The sequence below is a fragment of the Carya illinoinensis genome, chromosome 5 (genome assembly GCF_018687715.1).
Source record: "Carya illinoinensis cultivar Pawnee chromosome 5, C.illinoinensisPawnee_v1, whole genome shotgun sequence".
NCBI classification, from domain to species: domain Eukaryota; kingdom Viridiplantae; phylum Streptophyta; class Magnoliopsida; order Fagales; family Juglandaceae; genus Carya; species Carya illinoinensis.
The window spans coordinates 22,861,480-22,883,263 of record NC_056756.1 but is presented as its reverse complement, the minus strand read 5'-3'; the positions used below and the strand labels follow the sequence as shown (position 1 = coordinate 22,883,263).

At 38.0% G+C, this 21,784-nt stretch overlaps 1 protein-coding gene across 1 annotated transcript; it reads right to left on the bottom strand.

Moving 5' to 3' along the window:
- Positions 1-18,284: 18,284 nt before the first annotated feature.
- On the bottom strand, positions 18,285-20,396 carry LOC122310203. Its single transcript, XM_043124081.1, has one exon. The coding sequence runs from the start codon at positions 20,394-20,396 to the stop codon at positions 18,285-18,287; it is 2,112 nt and encodes a 703-aa protein (XP_042980015.1).
- Between the last annotated feature and the right edge of the window lie 1,388 nt (positions 20,397-21,784).

Genomic DNA, 21,784 nt, shown 5'->3' with positions numbered 1-21,784 from the left:
GTGATTGGGTTTGAAGAAGAGGAAATTGGAGTAAAGGTAATGATCTTAAAAATATTTGAGTTATTGTTATATTTTTTTGGTTCCCTTTTTATGGAAAACATCACTTATTTTTTTGTTTCTTTTTAAGTTTTAGACAAATAGTCGAGGCTTTGTTGGTTTCTCTGTCTTCTTCATTTGCTTCTTTTGCCGTCTCATGTTATCATCTCTTCTGCACTATTATTATTTAAGGTATATCCTCCGTCCGGGACAAATTTAACTTAGTAGTTTATTCTAGTTCATTTCAAATTTTAATACCATAGTTAATTATTTTAATTCTTTAAATTTTTTACAATAATTCAAATGATTGAAACTTTAATGAGATTTATATTATCAATTAATCTGAAACATTAAATTTAATTGTTTCACTTACAAAAGAAGCACTTTTTTATATTCTTTATTATATTAGAATTAATAGATATTATCTTATTACCAAGTTTTTTATATTAATAGATGTTATTTTTTCAAGGCGTTGAGGCAATGTAATCGCAAAAGATTTGGATAGCAGAACGAAATGCGATATCTTTATATATTTCGATCAACTCAACTATGCATTGCAAGGTTAGTAGTTACTTACGATTTATTTACTTTTTGCTATTTTGCTACACATATTTTGGTACTCTCATCTAATTCAATTCTTAAGTTTCAAACTAACGATATTTTAAAATGAATGAAACGAATGTTATTTACAACAGAAAGAAGATTGCTGGGGAATGAATTACACATCCAAGGTTAGTAAATTAATCACTCTCTTAAACTTTTGTATTCCATAAACGATACACACACAAATACATAAACACAAATATACACATATACATACAAACACGCGCGCACACACACATACACTTACATACATACATACATACAACATATATACATACATCTATACATACATACATGCATACATACATGCATACATATATCCATACATATATGCATACAAACAAATACACAGATGAACATATACATACATTCATACACGCACAAACATACACAGACTCATGCGTACACATACACCCACAAACACAAACATACATATATAAATACATGTGCATACACACACATACACATACATATGGATGCGTGATTGAGTTTGAAGAAGAGGAAATTGGAGTAAAGGTAATGATTTTAAAAATATTTGAGTTATTGTTATATTTTTTTGGTTCCCGTTGTATGGAAAACATCACTTATTTTTTTGTTTCTTTTTAAGTTTCAGACAAATAATCGAGGCTTTGTTGGTTTCTCTGTCTTCTTCATTTGCTTCTATTGCCGTTTCATGTTATCATCTCTTCTGGACTATTACTATTTAAGGTATATCCTCCGTTCCGGACAAATTTAAGTTAATAGTTTATTCTAGTTCATTTCAAATTTTAATATCATAGTTAACTATTTTAATTTTTAAAATTTTTTACAATAATTCAAATGATGTTAACTTTAATGAGATTTATATTATCAATTAATCTAAATCATTAAATTTAATTGTTTCACTTACAAAAGAAGCACTTTTTTATATTGTTTATTATATTAGAATTAATAGATATTATCTTATTACCAAGTTTTTTATATTAATAGATGTTATTTTTTCAAGGCGTTGCGGCAATTTAATCGCAAAAGATTTGGATAGCAGAACGAAAGGCGATATCTTTATATATTTCAATCAACTCAACTAGGCATTGCAAGGTTAGTAGTTACTTAAGATTTATGAACTTTTTTCTATTTTGCTACACATGTTTTGGTACTCTCATCTAATTCAATTCTTAAGTTTCATACTAACGATATTTTAAAATGAATGAAACGAATGTCATTTACAACAGAAAGACGATTGTTGCGGAATGAATGACTCATGCAAGGTTAGTAAATTAATCACTCTCTTAGACTTTTGTATTCCATAAACGATACACACAAATACATAAACACAAACATACACATATACATACAAACACGCGCGCACGCACACATACACTTACATGCATACATACATACATACAACATATATACATACATCTGTACATACATACATCCATACATACATGCATACATACATCCATACATATATGCATACACACACATACACAGATGAACATATACATACATTCATACACGCACAAACATACACAGACTCTTCCATACACATACACACACAAACACAAACATACAGATATAAATACATGTGCATATACACACATACACAAATACATATGGATGCGTGATTGAGTTTGAAGAAGAGGAAATTGGAGTAAAGGTAATGATCTTAAAAATGTTTGAGTTATTGTTATATTATTTTGGTTCCCTTTTTATGGAAAACATGACTTATTTTTTTGCTTTTTTTTTAAGTTTCAGACAAATAGTCGAGGCTTTGTTGGTTTCTCTGTCTTCTTCATTTGCTTCTTTTGCCGTCACATGTTATCATCTCTTCTGCACTACTACTATTTAAGGTATATCCTCCGTCCCAGACAAATTTAACTTAGTAGTTTATTCTAGTTCCTTTCAAATTTTTTTACCATAGTTAACTATTTTAATTCTATAAATTCGTTACAATAATTCAAATGATTGAAACTTTAATGAGATTTATATTATCAATTAATCTGAAATATTAAATTTAATTGTTTCACTTACAAAAGAAGCACTTTTTTATATTGTTTATTATATTAGAATTAATAGATATTATCATTTTACCAAGTTTTTTATATTAAAAGATGTTACTTTTTCAAGGCGTTGAGGCAATTTAATCGCAAAAGCTTTGGATAGCAGAACGAAAGGCGATATCTTTATATATTTCAATCAACTCAACTAGGCATTGCAAGGTTAGTAGTTACTTAAGATTTATTAACTTTTTTCTATTTTGCTACACATATTTTGGTACTCTCATCTAATTCAATTCTTAAGTTTCATACTAACGATATTTTAAAATGAATGAAACGAATGTCATTTACAACAGAAAGACGATTGTTGCGGAATGAATGACTCATGCAAGGTTAGTAAATTAATCACTCTCTTAGACTTTTGTATTCCATAAACGATACACACACAAATACATAAACACAAACATACACATATACATACAAACATGCGCGCACACACACATACACTTACATACATACACACATACATACAACATATATACATACATCTGTACATACATACATCTATACATACATGCATACATACATCCATACATATATACATACACACACATACACAGATGAACATATACATAAATTCATAGACGCACAAACATACACAGACTCTTGCATACACATACACACACAAACACAAACATACACATATAAATACATGTGCATATACACACATACACATATACATATGGATGCGTGATTGAGTTTGAAGAAGAGGAAATTGGAGTAAAGGTAATCATCTTAAAAAAATTTGAGTTATTGTTATATTTTTTTGGTTCCCTTTTTATGGAAAACATGACTTATTTTTTTGTTTTTTTTAAGTTTCAGACAAATAGTCAAGGCTTTGTTGGTTTCTCTGTCTTCTTCATTTGCTTCTTTTGCCGTCTCATGTTATCATCTCTTCTGCACTATTACTATTTAAGGTATATCCTCCGTCCCGGACAAATTTAACTTAGTAGTTTCTTCTAGTTCATTTCAAATTTTTTTACCATACTTAACTATTTTAATTCTTTAAATTCTTTACAATAATTCGAATGATTGAAACTTTAATTAGATTTATATTATAAATTAATCTGAAACATGAAATTTAATTGTTTCACTTACAAAAGATGTAATTTTTTATATTGTTTATTATATTAGAATTAAAAGGTATTATCTTATTACCAAGTTTTTTATATTAATAGATGTTATTTTTTCAAGGCGTTGAGGCAATTTAATCGCAAACGCTTTGGATAGCAGAACGAAAGGCGATATCTTTATATATTTCAATCAACTCAACTATGCATTGCAAGGTTAGTAGTAACTTACGATTTATTTACATTTTTCTATTTTGCTACACATATTTGGTACTCTCATCTAATTCAATTCTTAAGTTTCATACTAACGATATTTTAAAATGAATGAAACAAATGTCATTTACAACAGAAAGACGATTGCTGCGGAATGAATGACTCATCCAAGGTTAGTAAATTAATCTCTCTCTTAGACTTTTGTATTCCATAAACAATACACACACAAATACATAAACACAAACATACACATATACATACAAACACGCGCGCACACACACATACACTTACATACTTACATACATACATACAACATATATACATACATCTGTACATACATACATCCATACATACATGCATACATACATCCATACATATATGCATACACACACATACACAGATGAACATATACATACATTCATACACGCACAAACATACACAGACTCTTGCATACACCTACACACACAAACACAAACATACACATATAAATACATGTGCATATACACACATACACATATACATATGGATGCGTGATTGAGTTTGAAGAAGAGGAAATTGGAGTAAAGGTAATAATCTTAAAAATATTTGAGTTATTGTTATATTTTTTTGGTTCTCTTTTTACGTAAAAAATGACTTATTTTTTTATTTTTTTTAAGTTTCAGACAAATAGTTGAGGCTTTGTTGGTTTCTCTGTCTTCTTCATTTGCTTCTTTTGTCGTCTCATTTTATCATCTCTTCTGCACTATTACTATTTAAGGTATATCCTCCGTCCCGGACAAATTTAACTTAATAGTTTATTCTAGTTCCTTTCAAATTTTTTTACAACAGTTAACTATTTTAATTCTTTAAATTCTTTACAATAATTCAAATTATTGAAACTTTAATGAGATTTATATTATCAATTAATCTGAAACATTAAATTTAATTGTTTCACATACAAAAGAAGCACTTTTTTATATTGTTTATTATATTAGAATTAATAGATACTATCTTATTACCAAGTTTTTTATACTAACAGATGTTATTTTTTTAAGGCGTTGAGGCAATTTAATCGCAAACGCTTTGGATAGCAGAACGAAAGGCGATATCTTTATATATTTCAATCAACTCAACTATGCATTGCAAGGTTAGTAGTAACTTACGATTTATTTACATTTTTCTATTTTGCTACACATATTTGGTACTCTCATCTAATTCAATTCTTAAGTTTCATACTAACGATATTTTAAAATGAATGAAACAAATGTCATTTACAACATAAAGACGATTGCTGCGGAATGAATGACTCATCCAAGGTTAGTAAATTAATCACTCTCTTAGACTTTTGAATTCCATAAACGATACACACAAATACATAAACACAAACATACACATATACATACAAACACGCGCGCACACACACATACACTTACATGCATACATACATACATACAACATATATACATACATCTGTACATACATACATCCATACATACATGCATACATACATCCATACATATATGCATACACACACATACACAGATGAACATATACATACATTCATACATGCACAAACATACACAGACTCTTGCATACAAATACACACACAAACACAAACATACACATATAAATACATGTGCACATACACACATACACACATACGTATGGATGCGTGATTGAGTTTGAAGAAGAGGAAATTGGAGTAAAGGTAATCATCTTAAAAATATTTTAGTTATTGTTATATTTTTTTGGTTCCCTTTTATGTAAAACATGACTTATTTTTTTATTTTTTTTAAGTTTCAGACAAATAGTCGAGGCTTTGTTGGTTTCTCTGTCTTCTTCATTTGCTTCTTTTGCCGTCTCATGTTATCATCTCTTCTGCACTATTACTATTTAAGGTATATCCTCCGTCCCGGACAAATTTAACTTAGTAGTTTATTCTAGTTCATTTCAAATTTTTTAACCATAGTTAACTATTTTAATTCTTTAAATTCTTTACAATAATTCGAATGATTGAAACTTTAATGAGATTTATATTATCAATTAATCTGAAACATTAAATTTAATTGTTTCACTTACAAAAGAAGCACTTTTTTATATTGTTTATTATATTAGAATTAATAGATATTACCTTATTACCAAGTTTTTTATATTAATAGATGTTATTTTTTCAAGGCGTTGAGGGAATTTAATCGCAAAAGCTTTTGATAGCAGAACGAAAGGCGATATCTTTATATATTTCAATCAACTCAACTATGCATTGCAAGGTTAGTAGTTACTTAGGATTTATTTACATTTTTCTATTTTGCTACACATATTTTGGTACTCTCATCTAATTCAATTTTTAAGTTTCATAATAACGATATTTTAAAATGAATTAAACGAATGTCATTTACAACAGAAAGACGATTGTTGCGGAATGAATGACTCATCCAAGGTGAGTAAATTAATCACTCTCTTAGACTTTTGTATTCCATAAACGATACACACACAAATACATAAACACAAACATACACATATACATACAAACACGCGCGCACACACATATACACTTACATGCATACATACATACATACAACATATATACATACATCTGTACATACATACATCCATACATACATGCATACATACATCCATACATATATGCATACACACACATACACAAATGAACATATACATACATTCATACACGCACAAACATACACAGACTCTTGCATACACATACACACACAAACACAAACATACACATATACATACAAACGCGCGCGCACACACACATACACTTACATACATACATACATACATACATAAAACATATATACATACATCTGTACATACATACATCCATACATACATGCATACATACATCCATACATATATGCATACACACACATACACAGATGAACATATACATACATTCATACACGCACAAACATACACAGACTCTTGCATACACATACACACACAAACACAAACATACACATATACATACAAACACGCGCGCACACACACATACACTTACATACATACATACATACATACATAAAACATATATACATGCATCTGTGCATACATACATCCATACATACATGCATACATACATCCATACATATATGCATACACACACATACACAGATGAACATATACATACATTCATACACGCACAAACATACACAGACTCTTGCATACACATACACACACACAAACACAAACATACACATATAAATACATGTGCATATACACACATACACATATACATATGGATGCGTGATTGAGTTTGAAGAAGAGGAAATTGGAGTAAAGGTAATAATCTTAAAAATATTTGAGTTATTGTTATATTTTTTTGGTTCCCTTTTTATGTAAAAAATGACTTATTTTTTTGTTTTTTTTAAGTTTCAGACAAATAGTCGAGGCTTTGTTGGTTTCTCTGTCTTCTTCATTTGCTTCTTTTGTCGTCTCGTATTATCATCTCTTCTGCACTATTACTATTTAAGGTATATCCTCCGTCCCGGACAAATTTAACTTAATAGTTTATTCTAGTTCATTTCAATTTTTTTTACCACAGTTAACTATTTTAATTCTTTAAATTCTTTACAATAATTCGAATGATTGGAACTTTAATGAGATTTATATTATCAATTAATCTGAAACATTAAATTTAATTGTTTCACTTACAAAAGAAGCACTTTTTTATATTGTTTATTATATTAGAATTAATAGATATTATCTTATTACCAAGTTTTTTATATTAATAGATGTTATTTTTTCAAGGCGTTGAGGGAATTTAATCGCAAAAGCTTTTGATAGCAGAACGAAAGGCGATATCTTTATATATTTCAGTCAACTCAACTATGCATTGCAAGGTTAGTAGTTACTTACGATTTATTTACATTTTTCTATTTTGCTACACATATTTGGTACTCTCATCTAATTCAATTCTTAAGTTTCATACTAACGATATTTTAAAATGAATGAAACAAATGTCATTTACAACAGAAAGACGATTGCTGCGGAATGAATGACTCATCCAAGGTTAGTAAATTAATCACTCTCTTAGACTTTTGTATTCCATAAACGATACACACAAATACATAAACACAAACATACACATATACATACAAACACGCGCGCACACACACATACACTTACATGCATACATACATACATACAACATATATACATACATCTGTACATACATACATCCATACATACATGCATACATACATCCATACATATATGCATACACACACATACACAGATGAACATATACATACATTCATACATGCACAAACATACACAGACTCTTGCATACAAATACACACACAAACACAAACATACACATATAAATACATGTGCACATACACACATACACACATACATATGGATGCGTGATTGAGTTTGAAGAAGAGGAAATTGGAGTAAAGGTAATCATCTTAAAAATATTTTAGTTATTGTTATATTTTTTTGGTTCCCTTTTATGTAAAACATGACTTATTTTTTTATTTTTTTTAGGTTTCAGACAAATAGTCGAGGCTTTGTTGGTTTCTCTGTCTTCTTCATTTGCTTCTTTTGCCGTCTCATGTTATCATCTCTTCTGCACTATTACTATTTAAGGTATATCCTCCGTCCCGGACAAATTTAACTTAGTAGTTTATTCTAGTTCATTTCAAATTTTTTTACCATAGTTAACTATTTTAATTCTTTAAATTCTGTACAATAATTCGAATGACTGAAACTTTAATGAGATTTATATTATCAATTAATCTGAAACATTAAATTTAATTGTTTCACTTACAAAAGAAGCACTTTTTTATATTGTTTATTATATTAGAATTAATAGATATTATCTTATTACCGAGTTTTTTATATTAATAGATGTTATTTTTTCAAGGCGTTGAGGGAATTTAATCGCAAAAGCTTTTGATAGCAGAACGAAAGGCGATATCTTTATATATTTCAATCAACTCAACTATGCATTGCAAGGTTAGTAGTTACTTAGGATTTATTTACATTTTTCTATTTTGCTACACATATTTTGGTACTCTCATCTAATTCAATTCTTAAGTTTCATACTAACGATACTTTAAAATGAATGAAACGAATGTCATTTACAACAGAAAGACGATTGTTGCGGAATGAATGACTCATCCAAGGTGAGTAAATTAATCACTCTCTTAGACTTTTGTATTCCATAAACGATACACACACAAATACATAAACACAAACATACACATATACATACAAACACGCGCGCACACACACATACACTTACATACATACATACATACATACAACATATATACATACATCTATACATACATACAACCATACATACATGCATACATACATCCATACATATATGCATACACACACATACACAGATGAACATATACATACATTCATACACGCACAAACATACACAGACTCTTGCATACACATACACACACACAAACACAAACATACACATATAAATACATGTGCATATACACACATACACATATACATATGGATGCGTGATTGAGTTTGAAGAAGAGGAAATTGGAGTAAAGGTAATAATCTTAAAAATATTTGAGTTATTGTTATATTTTTTTGGTTCCCTTTTTATGTAAAAAATGACTTATTTTTTTGTTTTTTTTAAGTTTCAGACAAATAGTCGAGGCTTTGTTGGTTTCTCTGTCTTCTTCATTTGCTTCTTTTGTCGTCTCGTATTATCATCTCTTCTGCACTATTACTATTTAAGGTATATCCTCCGTCCCGGACAAATTTAACTTAATAGTTTATTCTAGTTCATTTCAATTTTTTTTACCACCGTTAACTATTTTAATTCTTTAAATTCTTTACAATAATTCGAATGATTGGAACTTTAATGAGATTTATATTATCAATTAATCTGAAACATTAAATTTAATTGTTTCACTTACAAAAGAAGCACTTTTTTATATTGTTTATTATATTAGAATTAATAGATATTATCTTATTACCAAGTTTTTTATATTAATAGATGTTATTTTTTCAAGGCGTTGAGGGAATTTAATCGCAAAAGCTTTTGATAGCAGAACGAAAGGCGATATCTTTATATATTTCAGTCAACTCAACTATGCATTGCAAGGTTAGTAGTTACTTACGATTTATTTACATTTTTCTATTTTGCTACACATGTTTTGGTACTCTCATCTAATTCAATTCTTAAGTTTCATACTAACGATATTTTAAAATGAATGAAACGAATGTCATTTACAACAGAAAGACGATTGTTGCAGAATGAATGACTCATCCAAGGTTGGTAAATTAATCACTCTCTTAGACTTTTGTATTCCATAAACGATACACACACAAATACATAAACACAAACATACACATATACATACAAACACGCGCGCACACACACATACACATACATACATACATACATACATACAACATATATACATACATCTGTACATACATACATCCATACATACATGCATACATACATCCATACATATATGCATACACACACATACACAAATGAACATATACATACATTCATACACGCACAAACATACACAGACTCTTGCATACACATACACACACAAACACAAAGATACACATATACATACAAACGCGCGCGCACACACACATACACTTACATACATACATACAACATATATACATACATCTGTACATACATACATCCATACATACATGCATACATACATCCATACATATATGCATACACACACATACACAGATGAACATATACATACATTCATACATGCACAAACATACACAGACTCTTGCATACAAATACACACACAAACACAAACATACACATATAAATACATGTGCACATACACACATACACACATACAAATGGATGCGTGATTGAGTTTGAAGAAGAGGAAATTGGAGTAAAGGTAATCATCTTAAAAATATTTGAGTTATTGTTATATTTTTTTGGTTCCCTTTTTATGTAAAAAATGACTTATTTTTTTGTTTTTTTTAAGTTTCAGACAAATAGTCGAGGCTTTGTTGGTTTCTCTGTCTTCTTCATTTGCTTCTTTTGTCGTCTCATATTATCATCTCTTCTGCACTATTACTATTTAAGGTATATCCTCCGTCCCGGACAAATTTAACTTAGTAGTTTATTCTAGTTCATTTCAAATTTTTTTACCATAGTTAACTATTTTAATTCTTTAAATTCTTTACAATAATTCGAATGACTGAAACTTTAATGAGATTTATATTATCAATTAATCTGAAACATTAAATTTAATTGTTTCACTTACAAAAGAAGCACTTTTTTATATTGTTTATTATATTAGAATTAATAGATATTATCTTGTTACCAAGTTTTTTATATTAATAGATGTTATTTTTTCAAGGCGTTGAGGCAATTTAATCGCAAAAGCTTTGGATAGCGGAACGAAAGGCGATATCTTTATATATTTCAATCAACTCAACTATGCATTGCAAGGTTAGTAGTTACTTACGATTTATTAACTTTTTTCTATTTTGCTACACATATTTTGGTACTCTCATCTAATTCAATTCTTAAGTTTCATACTAACGATATTTTAAAATGAATGAAACGAATGTCATTTACAACAGAAAGACGATTGCAGCGGAATGAATGACTCATCCAAGGTTAGTAAATTAATCACTCTCTTAAACTTTTGTATTCCATAAACGATACACACACAAATACATAAACACAAACATACACATATACATAGAAACACGCGCGCACACACACACTTACATGCATACATACATACATACAACATATATACATACATATGTACATACATACTGTGATACCCCGTTTTTACGTGTATTTTCTCTGAAGGGTTGTTTTTAATTTGAATAATATATTGGTTTATTTATTTTAAATTAATGTGTTTAATTTATTTTAGTCGTTTTACGGTTTTTAATATCGTTTTCGGCGGATCGGTTTTTGGTCTCCGGAGTGAGGATTGGACCTCATTTCTTTTCTTTCCTCTTTTTCTTTTTCCCTTTTTCCTTTTCTTTTTCCTTCTTTTTCTTTCTTTTTCTTTCTTTTCTTCTTCTTTCTTCTCCTTTCTCTCCCACGTACGCCCAGCTGCCCCTTTTTCTCATTCCCGTTGCCGCCACTTTGACCGGCCAGTTCTCCGCCGTCCGGCCACCGTTTGATGCGCCGTCACCACCATTCTCTTCCCCTTCCACCAGAGATCATCCCCACCAATTTTCAGAGCCATCGGACCAGCCGTTAGCTTTTGAGAGCCGCCGGAAGTCGCTGCACCTTCTCTGTTTTTGCCCCTGTCGCCGGTTGCTTTCGCAGCCCAGAACCGCCGCTCGCCAGCGGCGTGGCCGACACCACCCACCCAGTTTTCTTCCCCTCTCACCGGTGAACATCCCCACCAAGTTTCACCTCCATCCGAGCCACCGTTAGCCGCCACGAACTCCTCCAAGCCATACGGTTTTTCACTGTTTCTGGCGCCGTCGCACCACCTCCGGCCACCATCTTTTCACAGCTTCTTCCCCTACCTCTTGCCGACCCAAACCACCCATTTTCGGCCTCGATCCGTTGCCGGAGCAGCTCCCACGAGCTCAACTCCGTTCAGCCCTTTTTTGGCCTTCGACCGCCATTTCCACCACCACCCACGGCCAAAACTCATTTCCCTTAGCTTCATAAATATCTCAAGGCCATTCCCTATCAATCCCGACCCTTGGTTTGTCCCCGTTCAAAAATGGGTAATTTATTACCCACGACAACAGTGTAAATTACACTGTTACGTTGCTTTTTCTCCGCCGTTTGTAACGCCAGGTGTTTTCACCACCCACGCCAATGGGTTTGAAGGGGTTCATTTGTTAGGTGTAGACCGATGGGTTTGAAGAGGAAACTCTTCATCTATTAGGTGTAGACCGATGGGTTTGAAGAGAAAACTCTTCATCTAATAGGTGTAGACTGATGGGTTTGAAGAGGAAACTCTTCATCTATTAGGTGTAGACCGATGGGTTTGAAGAGGAAACTCTTCATCTATTAGGTGTAGACCGATGGGTTTGAAGAGAAAACTCTTCATCTAATAGGTGTAGACCGATGGGTTTGAAGAGAAAACTCTTCATCTAATAGGTGTAGACCGATGGGTTTGAAGAGGAAACTCTTCATCTATTAGGTGTAGACTGATGGGTTTGAAGAGAAAATTCTTCATCTATTAGGTGTAGACCGATGGGTTTGAAGAGAAAACTCATCATCTATTACGTGTAGACCGATGGGTTTGAAGAGAAAACTCTTTATCTATTAGGCCTTAAAAGTCATATACTTAATTTATTTTAACAACCCACATAAAAAATAAAAAATAAAAACACACCCATCTAAAATGAAATAATAAAAATCTTTACATGAACATATTTAACTTAAGAAATAAAATAAAATGACGTAAAGACTCACGTAGTTAGACTAGGGTATTATAGGTGTGCCCTCGGTGGCCCGTGAAAATCCGGAGGACATGGGTGCCATCCACTCCCGGTTGTACTCATAACCGCATCAGGTCTCCAAGGTGAACAGCCTCTGGTCAATAGAACAATGTAGGCAAGGGAAGTCGGCAGAAAGGATCTGTAACCTCGGGAAAAGGATTGGCTCTGAGGTCTGGGCACGGGGGTCCCAGTCCCGAACCCGTAGGCTGTCGGTGGACTGCTCGAGCTGCTCCCACGGCGAGAGAGGGTCGCCGTGTGCCGGCCGGGGGACGGACTGGGAACGATCGCTTCAGCAGCCTTCCCCGGGCGTTGAACAGTCGACTCAGAACTGCTCGTCCCTTCTGCCTGCGATGCGCTCTTGGCCTTAACTGGCCGAGTCGTGCCTTCGGTACTGTTACTTTGAAGAAATTAGAGTGCTCAAAGCAAGCCTACGCTCTGTATACATTAGCATGGGATAACATCATAGGATTTCGGTCCTATTGTGTTGGCCCTTGGGATCGGAGTAATGATTAACAGGAATAGTCGGGGGCATTCGTATTTCATAGTCAGAGGTGAAATTCTTGGATTTATGAAAGATGAACAACTGCGATAGCATTTGCCAAGGATGTTTTCATTAATCAAGAACGAAAGTTGGGGGCTCGAAGACGATCAGATACCGTTCTAGTCTCAACCATAAACGATGCCGACCAGGGATTTGCGGATGTTGCTTTAAGGACTCCGCCAGCACCTTATGAGAAATCAAAATCTTTGGGTTCCGGGGGGAGTATGGTCGCAAGGCTGAAACTTAAAGGAATTGACGGAAGGGCACCACCAGGAGTGGAGCCTGCAGCTTAATTTGACTCAACACGAGAAAACTTACCAGGTCCAGACATAGTAAGGATTTTCAAACTGAGAGCTATTTCTTGATTCTATGGGTGGTGGTGCATGGCCATTCTAAGTTGGTGGAGCGATTTGTCTGGTTAATTCCTTTAACGAACGAGACCTCAACCTGCTAACAAGCTATGCGGAGGTGACCTTCCGCGGCCAGCTTCTTAGAGGGACTATGGCCGCTTAGGCCAAGGAAGTTTGAGGCAATAACAGTTCTGTGATGCCCTTAGATGTTCTGGGCCGTACGCGCACTACACTAATGTATTCAACGCGTTTATAGCCTTGGATGACAGGCCCGGGTAATTTTTGAAATTTCATCATGATGGGGATAGATCATTGCAATTGTTGGTCTTGAACGAGGAATTCCTAGTAAGCGCGACTCATCAGCGCTCGCGTTGACTACGTCCCTGCCCTTTGTACACACCGCCCGTCACTCCTACCGATTGAATGGTCCGGTGAAGTGTTTGGATCGCGGCGATGTGGGCGATTCTGTTAGGAGCCTCGGTCTAGCTCCTAAGCATTTGGGGTCCTCAAGCTTGCCTTGGAAATTGTCTTGACCGAAGATGCCACTCTCTTGCTTGGTTTTGCTCCTTGGCCGGCAATGGAGGCTTCCTAAGGCTTAGAAGGTAATGTGTTTGGGGAGGAAGAAGAGATATTCGAAATATGAGGGTGACTAATATGGTGATGCATGCAATGCAAAATGGTGTAGTTGAGGCTCGGCTTGTGTTACTTTGGGAAGAAGCTGGCCGAATGAAGGGACAAGGCAAGTGGGTGTGTGGCCTTGGCGTGTAGGGTTGGTATTGCCCGAAATGGCAAGGGACAAACTGCACCTTGGAAAGGTGGTTTGTCCACCACCCACTTTAGGTGTGGCGGCTAGGGTTGGTTTTCTAGGATTCCCGAAATGGGAAGGGAGGTAGGGTTCTTTTGGGAAGGCTAGATGCAGGCGGTTTAAAGGGGATGATGGCTATGGTCGGTTGATGGTGATAAACTATCAAGCTCAAATCGATCAAGGGTTGTGGGTGAAGTGAAATCTGGCCGTGTAGGTGATGAGGGTGGTGAGATGGGTTGTGTTGGGATTGGTGAGCTTGCTAAGCTTGTAGCAATGCTAGAACCGATAGTTAATGGTTGAAGATGCTAGACAATACCATGCAACACAAATGGATAACAATGGAGGAATGCCACGGAATTGATATTGCTCAAGCACATAAATCAATGCAATACAACAATAAAATGATAGAAATGAACCTTCTCTATTCACGAATTGCAGGAGAAGTTTCTCTCAAAGGGATTCACGAATTTCACCCTTAGAGCCCAAGTGTAAACACCGAAAGCCTCAAGAACATAAGTGTTCGGAAATAATCAAAATGTCCAAAAGTTCCTATTACAATGCATAAAGGTAAAATATATAGTAAAACCCTAGGGAGCCTTCAATGGTGAGGATAAGTCCACGTGGCCCTTGAGATGTCTTGGTCCGTGGAGATAGGGCTGGTTGGGTTGGTGCTCACTTGGTCGAGCATGGCTGCTAGGTGGCTGGTGGTCGCTGCGCATGGCTTGTGCGTGGGTGTGCACCAGGCTGGGTCTGGACAGGCAGGCTGGTCGTGCAGCTGCCTGACTTGGTCTGGCGTGCATGCTGGCCCACCAGCTCGCTGGCATGTGCATGCTGATGGTTTGGTCCCCACGGTTGGTGGTCTGGCCGTGCAGCGTGCATGGCTTGCATGGCTGGCGTGGCTTGCATGGCTGGACGTGGGCATAGATTGCCTGCTGGGTGCTCGGGCTGGTCGCACGCTTGGCTTGCCTGTGCTGCCTGCTGGCCGCTTGCAAGGCCTGGCCCTTGGCCTGGCTGTGCGTGTTGGCTGGCCATGGGTTTGGCCAGTGTGCGCGCCTGGCTTGCCTGCAGGGCCGTGCGCCTGGTCTGGCTGTGCGTGCTGGCTGGCCATGGGTTTGGCTAGTGTGCGCGCATGGCTTGCCTGCAGGGCCGTGCGCATGGTCTGGCTGCGCGTGCTGGGCAGGCCCGCGGGGGCTTGTTGCTTGGGCCATGGCCCGGCCTAGGCTTGCTCGGGGGGTTGTTGCAAGGTGTGTGGACACCAAGGCCAGCACGTAAGCCACTTGGCCGTGGCCTTCCTTACGTGGGTTCTTGACATTCCCCCCTCCTTCAACCTTGCCCTCAAGGATGAATTGAGGAAACCTTGATTCCACGTCTTCATAATCTTCCCATGTAGCTTCCTCCCTTGGCACTCCTCCCCAACGGATCAACACTTGCCAAACTTTCCTTCTTTTCCTCCCCCTTGTGACCACCCTATATTCAAGTGCTTCCCTAGGTTGTAGGAGCATCCGCCCTTCGTCATCAAACTTGGGCAGTTCCTCCACTATGAGCCTTGGGTCACCTACTCTCTTCTTTAGCACGGTTATGTGGAAGACCGGGTGTAGTTTGGAGGTTGGTGGTAGTTCCAACCTATAGGCCACATCACTTAGTTTCTCCAACACCTTAAAAGGGCCATGGTACCTTTTTGACAGCTTCAAATTAAGCTTCTTTCTCAATGTCATCTGCCCATGGGGTTGTAGTTTAAGGTACACATAATCCCCTACTTCAAAGGAGATCCCACGCCTCCCTTGGTCATAGTACCTCTTCATCCTCTCTTGAGCCCTTTTTAACTCCTTCTTTACCTTGACTAGGATCTCATCTCTAGCAAGGAGCTCCTTCTCTACCTCTTCATTCTTGGCCGTTCCCCTCTCATAGCTTACCAATGCGGGTGGTGATCTTCCATACACAACCTCAAACGGACTCCTTTGGATGGAAGAGTGATACGCCGTGTTGTACCAATACTCCGCCAAGTTAAATAATCTCCCCACCTCCGTTGCTCTTCATGGCAAAAACACCTCAAGTATTGTTCAAGGGTTCTATTTACCACCTTCGTTTGCCCATCGGTTTGAGGGTGGTATGAGGAGCTTGCCTTTAGCTTGCTACCTTGGAGCTCGAATAATTCCTTCCAAAAGGTGCTCATGAACACCCTATCATGGTCTGTCACTATGCTTTTGGGGAACCCATGGATCCGTACTACATTGTCCACAAAGGCCTTGGCCACACTCTTGGCCGTGTAGGGGTGGATGAGTGGAATGAAATGGGCATATTTGCTTAGCCTATCCACCACCACTAGTATCACTTCATGACCCCCACTAATGGGCAGCCCCTCCACAAAGTCCATTGACAATTCCTCCCAAATCATGTTCGGAATTGGCAAGGGTTGCAATAATCCGGATGGGGGCCGTGTATCATATTTGACCTTTTGACATGTGTCACATTCCGCCACCAACTTTTTCACCGCCTTTTTAATCCCTTCCCAATAGAAGAAGTGCTTCACTCTCATATAGGTCCTTAACCACCCGGAATGACCACCCTCCTTGCTATTGTGAAAGTGGTCTAGGATCTCCCTTCTCAAACTCGGCACATTGGGCACATAAATGTAATCTTTGTAGTGAATGAGGCCATCTTTGAACTTGTAGTTGGCTACACCCCCTCCTTGAGCTTCTAATAGCTCCACAATTTCTAGGGCTCTAGCATCCAAGCTTGTTGCCTCTCGGATTTTGTCCCATATATGCCACTCGGCTCCACTCAAGGCCATCAAGGATACTTCCTCTTCTTCATGCACAAGCCACAAAACTACACTTCCTTCCTTTCGGCTAAGAGCATCCGCAACCTTGTTCTCCTTCCCGGTTTGATACACTATCTCATACTCAAAACCCAAAAGTTTCACAAGAAACTTTTGTTGCTCCGGGGTTACAATTTTTTGTTGCAACATGTGCCGTAGTGCTTGTTGATCCGTGATGATAGTGAACTTCCTCCCCAACAAGTAGGGCCTCCATACTTTCACGGCATGTACCACTGCAAGCATTTCCCTTGCATAGGTGCTCCAAGCCTTCTTCATGGGACCGAGTGCTTTGGAGATGAAAGCTATCGGTCTCTTGTCTTGCACTAATACTGCTCCTATCCCTTCTCCACTAGCATCGGTGTAAACCTCAAAAGGTTTCTCAAAATTAGGTAGTGCTAGCACGGGAGTGGTGGTCTAGCCCTCTTCAACTCCTCAAAGGCCTCCCTTGCCTCTTGGGTCCATGAGAAGTTGTCCTTCTTCAACAAGGATGTAAGTGGCTTAGCAATAAGCCCATAGTTCTTCACAAACCGCCTATAATAGCCGGTCAATCCCAAGAAACCCCTTAAGGCCGAAATGTCATGGGGTAATGGCCAATCAACCATGGCCTCAATCTTCCTTTGATCCACCTTCACCCCCTCTCCCGAGATGAAGTGACCAAGATACTCAAGTTCTTTCTCCATAAAGGCACATTTAAAAGCCTTTATGAAGAAGTGGTGCTCTTCCAAAATCCCCATCACAACTCTTAAGTGGTTCTTGTGCTCCTCAATGGTCTTGGAGTAAACCAAGATGTCATCAAAAAAGACCAACACACACCTCCTCAATAATGACTTGAAAATGGTGTTCATGGCAGCTTGGAAAGTGGAAGGGGCATTGCATAATCCAAACGGCATGACAAGGTACTCAAAGTGACCGGAGTGTGTCCTAAAAGCCGTCTTATGCACGTCTTCATCCCTCATTCGTATTTGATGGTAGCCCGCTCTTAAATCCAATTTGGAAAAGACCCTTGCACCATGGAGTTCATCAAGCATCTCATCCACGGTTGGGATAGGAAACCTATCCTTCACCGTGGCTTCATTCAAGGCTCTATAATCGGTGCAAAATCGCCACGTTCCATCCTTCTTCCTCACTAGTAGCACGGGTGAGGAGAAAGGACTATTGCTAGGTCTTATCAGCCCCCCTTTTAGCATCTCCTCAACTTGCCTTTCAATTTCCTCCTTTTGGAAGTGGGCATACCGGTAGGGAGGGACATTGACCGGTTTGCTTTCATCCACTAAGATAAGGCGATGATCAAATGGCCTAGAAGGTGGTAAGGCCTTTGGTACTTCAAGGACCTTCCAATGGTCTCTCAAGACCTCTTGTACCTCCACGGGCAGCAATGTCAAGTCTTCCCCCTTGCCCTTATCTTCACCCTTTCCTACTTCCAAGGGTGCTTCTTGAGTGGCTAGGATGACGGCAAAGCAACTTGCCCCACCCTTACACAGCTTCTCAAAGGTGATGGCCTCACAAGACTTCACGTCCTTGGATGTCGTGGCTCTCCACAACCTCTTCTTGGCCCCAAGCCGAAATTCCATAGTCATTTTGTCATAGTCATGAACTACCTTGCCAACTCCCTTGAGCCATGCATTACCCAAGACAACATCAAGGCCCACTAGTGACAATACATGCAAATCAGCCACGATTCTAACCCCTTGTACATTCATTTTCACCTCCCTCACAAGCCCTTCGCACCTTAATTTATCCCCATTGGCTACCTTAACTTCAAAAGGCTCGATGGTGCTTGGTTTCAACCCAACCTTAGTGACTATGTTGGCATTGATGAAGTTGTGGGTGGACCCACTATCCACCAACAAGGTGATCTCAAATTTCCCTATCCATGCCATGACCCTCATGGAAGTGGGTTTTTGTACCCCGGACATGGCATTAAGGGACAACTCGGCATCCCCTTCCTCCTCACTAGGCTCGACCTCCTCGGGTTCGGACTCATGACTTGAGGACTCCTCATGCTCCTCCTCCTCAATCATGACATAAACCTTTCCAGACTTGCAAGAGTGTTCCTTGCTCCATTTGTCTCCACATTTGAAGCATAGACCCCTTTTGATCCTCTCTTGCACTTCCTCCCTAGAGAGCCTCTTCACCTCATAAGGCTTCGGTTTAGAGACCTCCCCGTCCACCCTATTCTTCCAAGGTGGCTTGGTTTGTAAAGTCCTTGAGGCTTTACTCCCCATGTCCTTGGAGAACCTCCTCTCCATGTTACTACTCTCTTCAAGGATCTCGGTCATCCTCATTACTTCTTGAATCCGAGTGGGTTGCTTCAACTTGATCTCCTTGGCTATCCAAGGCTTCAAGCCATCGATAAATGTCCCCACTAGTGCTTCTTCGGACCATCCCCTCACAAGGGTTTGTAATTGCCGAAACTCCTCTATATAGAGATGTACCTTCCCTTCTTGCTTCAGCTTGGCCAATTGCCCATGATGGTTAATGGTTGGTGAAGGGCCGAATTGTAGCATGATTTCCTTCTCAAAAGCAGTCCATCCTAACCGCCTCTCATCCTTCTCATATTGGTCACGGATTCACCGCCACCACTTGCTTGCCTTACCCTCAAGGTAAAAAGCATGCAATGGACACCCTTTCTTGTCGGGGCACCTCGTATGATCGAAAGTAATGGTCGGCTTTGTCTAGCCATTCATAAGGATCCCCACCATCGAACTTGGAAAATTCTACTCTAGGCCTTCTTGGTCCCCGGTCATGAGCCCGGTTTCCACGCCTATTCTCATGGTGGTCTTCATCATATCTTCTATCATACCTCCTTCTTTCCCCTCTGCTGTGATGGAACCTTCTACCCCAATAGTCCGCATGACCATTGGACCTCTCTTCCTCCCTTTCTAACTCGGCTTCATCATTTTCTTCTTGCCGTGGCCCCTCACGTCTTCCATAGTGGTGCCTCTCCCTTACACTCGGACTTCTATGGTAGTTGCCATCCTCTTGATCCCATCTCTCTATAGCAATTTGGCCAGCTTCTATCCGGCCCATTCTTCTTCCTACTGCCCTTGGTTGTGCATGCATGGAGCCCAATTCACTAGTTTTGGCCTCCTCTACAACAAACTCATGCCTATGTTCATTAGTCAATGAAGCTTGTTCTCAGACATGCTCATTTGCCATCCTTCTCTCGAGCCTCTCAATGCTCGCATTAGTTTCCCTTCTTATGGCCTCCATAGTCCTTCGGTTCTCCTCACTATCCCTTGCGGTGGCATTCAATGCCATTCTCACTTCGGCTAAAGTGGTAGTAACATCTTCCAACACATTGCTCAGCCGTGAGGTTTGTCCCTCTAGTGCCTCGAGGTGCTCCCGGTTGGAGCCCATATGCCCCTCGGTCTCTTGTGTCGTTGGGTTCATGGTCTCTTACTCGGGCCTTTGGCTTCTACTTGGATGCTTGCAACTGAATCCGGGCAGCTTGTACTCACTGCTGGCAGCTTGCAAACCGAGACTACACTGACTTGCAAACTGAGTTCTTCACTACTCTTGACCTCGGTGTATCACTTGAACAGCCCTTGTGAGCCGAGGCTTCAACTCAGGAACCTTGAGCAGCAGCTTGGTGCTTTGGAGGCTTGACCACGGTCCAAGTCCAACCTTGGGTTTTCCACTACAAGTGGTCAACCCCTCTTGCCACTCTTCCAACCTTGGATCCCCCACCTTCAAGGGTGGTCGATCCCCTCAAGGACTCTACTCCTTCCTCTACCTCAACCCCCAAACTTTAGTTTTTCCAACAACAATAACAATAAAAACAGAAAAATGGGATTCCAAAGGAATTCCCCCCAATCCAATCACAAAGATAGGGTTATCACGTCGTTTACCTCTAGGAGAAGTGAGTACTTCTCTAAACCACCAAGCAAGAAGC

What these genes read in the sequence shown, in the direction of transcription:
- LOC122310203 (XM_043124081.1), bottom strand. Translation starts at nt 20,396, where the DNA reads ATGCTACAATTCGGCCCTTCACCAACCATTAACCATCATGGGCAATTG.